The sequence below is a fragment of the Elephantulus edwardii genome, unplaced genomic scaffold (assembly GCF_000299155.1).
Source record: "Elephantulus edwardii isolate Elephantulus edwardi_28Jun2011 unplaced genomic scaffold, EleEdw1.0 scaffold00082, whole genome shotgun sequence".
Lineage (NCBI taxonomy): Eukaryota > Metazoa > Chordata > Mammalia > Macroscelidea > Macroscelididae > Elephantulus > Elephantulus edwardii.
Genome location: NW_006399832.1, coordinates 518,599 through 528,494, shown reverse-complemented (window position 1 = coordinate 528,494; position 9,896 = coordinate 518,599). Strand labels below are relative to the sequence as shown.

At 40.2% G+C, this 9,896-nt stretch overlaps 1 protein-coding gene across 1 annotated transcript in view; it reads right to left on the bottom strand.

The window, feature by feature from the left end:
* Positions 1 to 530: 530 nt before the first annotated feature.
* IQGAP2 (IQ motif containing GTPase activating protein 2) overlaps positions 531 to 9,896 on the bottom strand; it is a 392,955-nt gene continuing 383,589 nt past the window's right edge. Inside the window, exons 33-35 of the mRNA XM_006889829.1 lie at positions 6,590 to 6,727; positions 3,977 to 4,085; positions 531 to 644 (exon numbers count right to left, since the gene is read on the bottom strand). Of these exons, the coding sequence (XP_006889891.1) occupies positions 531 to 644; positions 3,977 to 4,085; positions 6,590 to 6,727 (361 nt within the window). The remainder of the gene's footprint in view (positions 645 to 3,976; positions 4,086 to 6,589; positions 6,728 to 9,896) is intronic.

Sequence of the window (9,896 nt, the reverse complement as noted above, 5' to 3'; positions counted from 1 at the left end):
TAAAAAACTTCACTTCAAATTGCACAAAAGTTATCTTTAAAATGGACAACTCTCAGGAGACAGAGCTTAGAACTAAGTATCTGTCTAAATAATTCATTACAAATAATTAGGTTTCCATTTCTCCACAGATAAAAAATAAATCTATGAAGAAGCATATTATTTAAATGGGACATTTAAAAATCTCATTTCATAGGAAAATAGGTTTACACATTTGTCCCTAGTCAGCTAAATTTATTTTCCTCCTATTTTAGAAGCAAAACAGATCACAGACTGTGCAAGGTTTTAAATCAGAGTCCCTATACCACAGTACAGTGTGGAAGTGTTTATATTAATTCATTTTGCGTGTCATTCTACGGTAGTATTAAATTATCAAAAAGGCACGTGGGTACATTCTTCAGAACAGTTTTGGTCTTTAAAAAAAATCACACGTTTATAAGCAGTGATTTCAATCATATTTAAAAATAAAAATATTAAGTAAATGCATTTCCCAATCCAGGCAATCCAGAATCCAGGACATTTCTGCAGGCACTTCACTTCCCATAGAACTTCTTGTTCAGCAGGTAAATAAGAAGGTTTACATTCACTTTCACCTTATCAAACATTTTCATCACAGCTACTCCTTCATACTGCATCTGAAGTAGATCCTGCGATTGTAAAGAACATCATTAAATGGCATCTTTGCCAAAACACACTCAACATTTGCTGGCAACAGATTAAGCTGGCCTAATGACCGCGATCAAGGGGTTCTTCAACTTTATCATGTATTAATATCACCTGGTTAAAAATGCCAAAACCCCACATCGAACTCATTGCCTTATAGCTGGTTCCAAGTCACAGCGACCAGTTAACACATAAGTTTCTGGGCTCCACCAAAGGAATTTGTGAGGCTGTAAATGAGATGGGGCCCCCAACGTGCATTTTAAACATGATCCCAGGAAGGGATACTATTTATTGATCTATCCAGCTTGTCACACTCAGAGTCATTCACTTGGATGGAAGAAACTAGGTTCTTAGAACTAATAAAGATCGTAAGAAAGAATGACAGTACTATTGAGCTAGTCTCACCCACCAGATTATGAGTCAGCCTCATTCACGTGATTGCAACTGGCTGATACAAAACACATAATTTCTGGTCTGAGTTGAAAAAGTCAAATACACCAGATGAACAGGCTGTGTCCTTTAGGACAGTGACGTTTTCTAAAATGAGTGAATCATTCTTAGGGGATCAAGAATATCAGAACTCCTAGCTATTTTCATTCTTTAAACATTTTCATTTTGTACACCTATTTTATAATTCCAACAAGTCTGTTGTCATCGAGGCGACTGTGGTTCATTATGACCCTACAGAGAACAGCAGAACTGCCCTGTCGGGTTTAAAAGATGGTAAATTATTATGGAAGCAGACTGCCACATCTTTGCTCCACAGAGCGTCTGGTGGTTAGCTGCCAAGGACTTTACCAGACTTTCAACAAGATGGACTGTCTAAGGGCTGCCTCAAGGGGCTCAAACACAGACGTAGTTCTGAGGATGGCGCGGGACCAGGACGTGTTTCCTTCTGTTACACACAGAGTTAACTCTACATTGGAACTGACTGGATGGCATACAACAACAGTAGCTATATATTTTTATAATGTACATATTAGAATACTAGGGTAGAAGTGCGCCCTTGGGAAACAAGTGTATATATTAATATCTATGGAGAAGTTGTTAGATGCCATCAAGTCAACTCATTGTGACCCAAGATAGAAGCTTTGCTTGATCCTGTGCCTTCCTCACAAAGATCTCTATGCTTGAAAGTGTATTGCTACAGTCACTTCATCAATTCATTTCCTTGAGGGGCTTTCTCTCCTTTGCTGACCTTCCAACCTTTCCATGCATGATGTTCCCTTCTAAGGATTGGCCTTTCCTTGCAACATGCCCATATATGTAAGACAATGTCCTCGTGCTTTTATAGATGAATTGGTGCAATTAAAATTGCAGGTCAAGGTAGAAAGCAACTCTTTCTTGGAATAGAGTACTTTCTCCCTATATATAAAACAGAAAGTGCCCATTCTCAAATCAGTCCATCATTGTATTTTCAACTGTCATCATATAAGCAAAGGAAAGAAATTCTCTTACTAAAGTAAATATCCGAGTCATACCGGCCATATGAAAATGTCACAATAAACCAAGACTGCTGTCTTGCCCCAAAGAAAAGATATCCTCCCTGAATGACTGTGAACTAATATCTGTGTCTCTTTTTTCGCAGCTCTGGAAATGTCTTGATTTTTAATAATGTCTGGTGTCTATATTAAGTGAGATCACTTACAAAAATTGGAGTGTTCTCTGTGCAGACTTTGGCTGTTGCCAGCTTCCTCCTCCACTTCCTCAATTACCTCCCATTGCACTCAACTGTTACGTGTGCTGGGGAGCTGATTCAGACCTCTACATTATTAAGATTAGTTTCCAGGACTGAAATTCCATAGGGACTTGCTTTAGGCAAGAGTGCTTTTATCTATTAACGTGCAATGGAGATTCTCTTTTCTTCCAGGGTACACAATATTTGTTCATCAAAGTCCCTTGAAACAAAGGTTAAGTCAGTACGGTTGCATCGAGAAGGTTTATGTAGGGGAGTTAGCAGGGCCTCCAAGTCAGGGTACAGAGAAAACTGTGACCACACCCTTGTGACTGGAAGACCAGAGTTTAGTCTTTGCTCTTCCATTTGCTATTTTTAAGACTTTGCAAATCATAAAATCTCCTTGAAGTTCCAGTCTCTTGTATATAAATTGCAAAAAGAGTGCCAACCTCTGAGGACACCACAGGACGTAGGAAATGACAGTAGCTGCAAACTCTTTGTGAGCCACTCTTGGCTCGTCAAGATCAATTGGAATCATGGGAGAACAGAGTGGAGCAGGATGATGAAGAGAAGTTTATCACTGACCTGCTCTGGAGACCAGGAGAAATGGGCACCATTCCCATGTGAAAATGATGATGCCAAAAATGAAAATGTAATTGCTTTTCTGAATCTATCTGAGGCTAAGGATTAAGGAGCTGGGGTAAACAAACTTAAACATTTGGTGAATTTATTCCCCCCTCCTTTTCTTTTTTTGCATGCAATCTGGGCCTTTTCAGTTTATGTTCATCTAAGTTTGACTTGAACTGGGCTCTTAAGTAGTAACAACTCATATTGTGAACATCATTTTCCTATTTAAAGATCTCTGTTTTGAACACTCCCTTTCATTCTTATGATTTAAACATTTAAGAAAATGCTTTTAATTAGTAATTGAATACTGACATAGTATGCATTAGTGTATGCTTTAAAATGGACCTGAGGCTTAGAAAAACATAACTGCTGGGGTTGGATATTTATTTTAAAAATACAATAGTCTGAAAAACCACCACTAAAAAAACCCTCATCAACATTAAAAAAAGAGAAAATATTGTCACTGATCTGTTAAATGTCCTTGCTGTCAAAAACTAAAACCAAAAAGGTCATGATTTATTCAGCTGATTGACACTGTGAAACTCCAAGACCATGGACCGTGGACACTCTTTGCACCTGAAATAAAGTTCATGCCCCCTTGGCCTGACTTTCAGCCAAATATCAGATAGATCTAAGGTGACGAATAACATCAGGCAGGCACTTATTCCTTAGAATAAAAAACCAAATAAGGACAAAAGAGTAGTATTTGCCCAAGGATAAAAAGATATGAAGACAGGAAGGGTAGGATAAAAGCATTTTAAAAAACGAGAATTGCAGGTAAGACATGGGGAAAGTCCAAATGCATTGTGGGTATTTTCAATTAATGTCATAAACCAAAATGTGTATGAATAGGTGAATGAAAAACCAATCTGCTTTGTAAACATTCACTCAAATCACAATAAAAATAAATTTCCCAGTTGTCATAAGGGTGTGCAAGCAGGGGAGGAGTGGTGCTGGTGTGAGAAACAGGAAATAAAGATAACTTATTTCCAACATGTGGAAATCTCAGCTTACCTGAATATTGAGCTGCACCTTCTCCATTTCAACACCCAGGAGCTTTGTTCTGACATCAAAGATGCCCACATCTTCAGAAGAGGTGATGTCAAATGTAACATTTTTAAACCTGAATAAGAAAGGAAACATTCACATATGTTTTGTATAACAGGAAAAAATAAACATGCTCTCAAAACTGCCATTTTTAGTGAATGGTCTCTTGGTGAAATTCTGAGGAAAGTACCAAAAATGTCCCATCATTTTCTCCCACTTCGGCTCCCCAAACACTAGGTCAAGTAGAAAGAGTTGAGATCTACAGCTCAGGGCACCACAGTTCTCACTGGAGGGCACTCCAGGAGTGTAGTCCACAGCAACCTGCACTGCCAACCCAAAGGTGGTGGTTCGAATCCACGAGTGGTTCTGCTTACTACAAAAGAAATAAGCTGTATAGCCCTCATCCTAGAGAGGGTTAAACCAGGCTACTCCTTGGAGACAAGGATTCTGGGGTTTCGTCTGACATACTTTGGACATGTTGTAAGGAGAGACAGGTCCTTGGAGAGGGACATCATGTTTGGTAGGGTAGAGGGACAGCGCAGGAGGGGAAGACCCTCTATGAGGTGGATTGATTCAGTGACTGGGGTAATTGGGACGGGTGTGTCAGAGGCAATGCAATTGGCACAGGACAGAGCAGGGTTTAGGGCTGTTGTACATAGGGTCGCTATGAGTCGCAAACGACTTGACGGCACATAACAACAACAAAAAATATAGTTGGAAATACAGGATAGCCATAGGATGCAAGAACATATACTGAGCTATCCTGCTCACAGCAAGAGTCTGGTGGTGTGATGATTAAGTGCTTGGATGCTAACAGAAAGACTGGGAGCATAAATTCATGCAATGGCTCTTGGGAGAAAATGAAAAAAACTCAGTGCTGCAGAACAAACTCATTCATAGGTGAATCTCCATTGGGTTTCCCAGACTACAAATTGTACGGGAAGAGATTACCCAGCTTTTTCTTTCAGCGTAAGCAGCTGGCGGATTTGAACTGCAGGAGAGGTATGGCCTTTGGGTTAACTGTGAAACTCTCTACAGATTAAGCCATCAGTGTTCCTTCTTTGCGTGAAAGATCTGGTGAACGTCTTCTGTAAAGATTATTGTCAGAAACTACTATGGGACTATAGTATATTATATGACTATTTTGTCATATGGTGCTGCTATGAATAAAAAAATAAGCTCAGGTCTAAAGGAAAGAGGGAAGATTTGGCAGGGATCTGGAAAGACAGGGTAATGGTAGGCAGAGTACAATGGTGGTTAATTTTATAAAAGAGAATGATAATGATTGTATGAAACACAATGTGAATGAGGCAGAGTGTGAAACACAATGTATATGAACTTTGTAAGCAAACCAAAATAAAATAAAAACCAAACAAACAAATCAAAACCAAAAATTCAACAGCACCCAACAACAACGACTCACAGGCCAGCTGGGCTTTCAGAAAATAACTTCACAGACATTTGAAGAGGATAAGTGTTTTCCCTGAATTTGGTGCAGTCAACACAAAGTTTCATACTTTTACCTAAAACACAATTCTGTAAATACCTATGTGTGTATGTATACACACACATGCACAGACATATATATATATGTAATGAGACAAAGAAATCTTCATGGTTAAATTGAAGACAGACCTCCAGGAAAGCAGACTTTAAAGAAAGTATAAGCCAGTTACTCTGGCTTCACATTAGACAAAGGGCAAGGAAGTGATGCATGGAGGGGCCCCCAATCTCTATGAAATAGAGGAATACTTGGTCCCTGGTCTCAGGCTGTGGATCAGGACTTCTGTTCCCTCCTCTACCCCAGAGACACACACTAACTGGGCTGTATGAGCACAGGCTCTGTCCCAGGGTTGGCATATTAAGAGTGTGGGTTTCACCCACAGCCACAGCATCCCTTTTCAGCAGGAAGTAGCTAAGAGAATACGCCGTCCCCTTTTCCTTATGACTCAGGGTGAAGTCTCTCTCAGGGAGGAGTGATAGGGAATGGCAAAGGACACACTGACAAAGGAAATTAATCAGAACTGGCTTTGACAAGCACTGTGGCAATTGGACAATTAAAACAGACATTTGGGGTGGGGGGGAAGAAGAACGAACTGGGGAGGAGGGTAGAGAAAACAGTGCAACTATGAAGGAATGAAAACCCAAAATCCCTGTAAATGTTCATTAAAACAAATAAAATTTAATAATAATAATAATAATTTTTAAAAAAAGAGTGTGGGTTTCAAAGTACAAGGGCCTTGTTCTGAATTGTAGATAACTCTCAGTTACCAGGTCTGAAAGGCAGACATTTTATTCTCACAGCTATGACTCAGTCCTTTCAGAAGGAAAATGACAGGCATTCATAGCCACACACACTGGATAGTCCAAGGGACCAGGTCCATGTGAGCAGCAGCTGAGTAAAGGTTGATGCAAAGACCAGAGATTAGAACCATGTATTTTCTTTCATTATCTGTAATCCAGGGTGGGGATGGAGTGGGGGTGGTAAACCCGGCTATACCAACTGAAGGTCTATCAGAGGCCACAGGAAACCAAACGATGGGAATCGCCCTGTCAACTGCAGCCCCCAGGCCCACTCACTGGTTGCTCTGGAGGTCGTCTATCCCCAACAGAACACCCTTCTCCTGTAGCCTGGCTGCTGTGTACTTCAAAGACTTTGCTCTCTTCTGCCCCTTGGGTTCTTCTTTCCCATCTAGTTTAATTGATCTTCGAGTATTCCTGAAAAACAAGAATAGGGCATTTGTCATCGTGATGCCAAACTCTACTCCTGCTGGGAGTGTAATAACCACTCCCAGAGGAAAATACTAGCTTGAAATGTACAACTTGTTATTATCTGATGTCGTTGTCATGTACCTTTGAGTTAGAATAAACTCATAGCTAACATTCCAGTAGGTTTTCAGGGGCAGTAAACCACACAGGAGGGGATTACCTATCATGGTGGAACTAGCTGGTGGATTTGAACCACATACCTTTGGGTTGGCAATGCAACTTCTTACCATTAGACTGCCAAAACTTCTTGTTATTTTCTGATGTTGAATACCATCGAATTGGAACTGACCCATAGCTGACCCTCAGATGGGTTTTCAGAGGCTGTAAATTGCTTGGGAAGAGACTGCCCATGCTTCTTCTGCAGAAGAACTGGTGGGTTTGAACTGTATACTTTAGGGATTGCAGTGTAGTTTCTTACCACTAGGCCACAATAGCTGCCTTATTTTCTGATGTTGTTGTTGTTATATGTGCTGTTGAACTGAACACGACTCATAGCGACCCTATGTATAATAGCTCTGAAGCCTGCCCTGTCACTAATTCTGACACACCTACCCTCATTACCCCAGTTACTATATCAATCCATCTCCTCCGGGGTCTTCCTCTCTTGCACTGTCCCTTCATCTTTCCAAGCATGATGTCCTTCTCCAAGGACATCATGGCCACATGCCCCAAATATGTTAGATGGAGCTTCAAAATCCTTGCCTCCAAGGAGCAGCTTGGCTTCACTCTTTCCAGGACAAACTTGTTAATTCTTTTGGCAGTCCATGTTATGTTCAATATTCTTCTCCAGCACCACAACTTCTGTTATCTTTGGTCATTTTGAAGCTCTCTGATACATAATAAGTAATTGTGAAGCTCTCTGATACATAATAAGTAATTGTGAAGACTAAAGCCTGGATCAGGCACACCTTAGTCTCTAGAATGACATCAATGCTCTTTAGCAGTCAGACGAGGTCCCTGACAGCAGATACTCCTAATGCAGTTTGTTTTTTATTTCTTGCCTGCTGGTGCCAAGAGTGTTGACAGTGGAATCAAGCAAGCTGAAATTATAAATAATCTCAATCTCTTCTCTCATCTATCATGTAGCTGCTAATTGGCCCAGTGGTGATAAATTTTGTTTTCTTGATCTTAAACTTGAGTGCATATTGCAGACTACAATCCTTGACCCTCTGCAGCAAATGCTTCAGTTCCTCCTCAGTTTCAGCGAGCAAGGTTGTGTTATCTGCATAACATAGGTTGTTGCTAAGTCTTTCTCCAATCCTCGGTGTCACATTCCTCCTCATATAGCCCAACCAACCAAATGATTTGTTCTGCATATAGATTGAAAAGGTATGGAGACAGGATGCACCCATGACTTTGAACCATGCAGTGTTTCCTTGCTTTGTTCTGAAGACTGCGTCCTGGACCAAGTATAGGTTGTGCATGAGCACAATCAGGTGTTGTGGGATTTCCATTTTTCTCAAGGTTAGTCACAATTTGTTGTGATCCACAATAAAATCAAGTGCCTTTTCATAATCAATGAAACACAAACATACATTCCTCTGGTACTTTTTTTTTTTTCAGCCAAGATCCATCTGACATTGGGATGATATTCCTAGTGTCATGACCTTTTCTAAACCTGGCTTGTATTTCTGGTAGTTCTCTGTCAATGTACTTTGAGTTGCTTTTGGATATGATCTTCAATAGGATTTTGCTTGCATGTGGTATTAGTGTCATCGTTCGATAATTTCCGTAGTCTTCAGATGACTTTTTTTTTTCTTTGAATGGGAATAAATAAGGATCTCTTCAAGTCAGTTGGCCAGATGGTTGTCCTCCAGATTTCTTGGCACAGCTTGGTGAGCACATCCAGGGCTGCATCAGTTTGCTAAAATATATCAATTGCTATTCCATCAATTCCCAGGGCCTTGTTCTTTGTCAATTCCTTCAGAGCAGCCTGAACGTCCTCCTGCTTTATTTATCACTGCCTCTTGGGGCTATGTTGTTTCATGAAGTTCTTCTCAGTCAGTTCTTTTTGGTACAGTTATTCCTTCCATTTTCTTTTGATGCCTCCTGGATCAGTTAATATCCTGCCCACAGCACCCTTAAGTATTGTAACTCGAGGCTTGAATTTGTTTTTTTAGTTCCTTCAGTTTAAGAAATTATGAGTAAATTCATCCCTTTTGATTTTCCAACTCCAGCTCTTTGCACATTTCATTATAATACTATGCTTTGTCTTTTCACACTGCTCTTTGAAATTTGTTCAGCTCCTTAATTTTCTGGTCTTCCCCTTTGCTTTGGCTTCACGGTGCTCTAGTGCAATATTCATAGTATTCTGTCATCTATCCTGGTCTTTTCTTCCTCCTCTGTCTTTGTAATAACCTTTTATATTCTTCATGAATAATATTGTTGATACTTTCCCATAGTTCATCTGGTCTTATCTGATGGCACCTGACAAAAACTTCATTTCAAGAAATGCAACATATATATTTAATACATATATATATAAAATAAATGTCGATAGTTGTAGAGGAGCTTCAGGCCTTTGTTCATGAGTCATGCTTGAGGGAAATCAATAACAACAACAAATACATATTTTTTTCCCCTGACAATCTGTATTATGCAGATGACACAACCCTGCTTACTGAAACTGAGGTGGATCTGAAGCGCTTGCTGCAGAAGGTCAAGAACTGCAGCCTTAAATATGGATTTAAGCTCAACATCAAGAAAACAAAGATTCTCACAACTGGGCCAATTGGCAGCATCATGATAGACAGTGAAGAGACTGAGACTGTTTACAGCTTTAGTTTGCTTGGCTCCACAATCAACACTCTCAGTACTAGCTGCCAGGAAATTAAAAGATGAATTACATAGGGAAAGTCTGCTGTCAGAGACCTCTTCAAAGTACTGAGGAGCAACGATGCCAGTCTGGAGACTGATATAAAGTACATCTTTGCAATTACTTGTTATGCATCAGAGAGCTGGACAATGACTAGGGAGGATAGAAGGAGAATTGATGCCTTTGAGCTGTGGTGCTGGAGAAGAGTATTGAATATTCCATGGACTGCCAAGAAAACAAACAGATCCATCCTAGAGAGGGTTAAACCAGGCTACTCCCTGGAGGCAAGGATTCTGGGGCTTC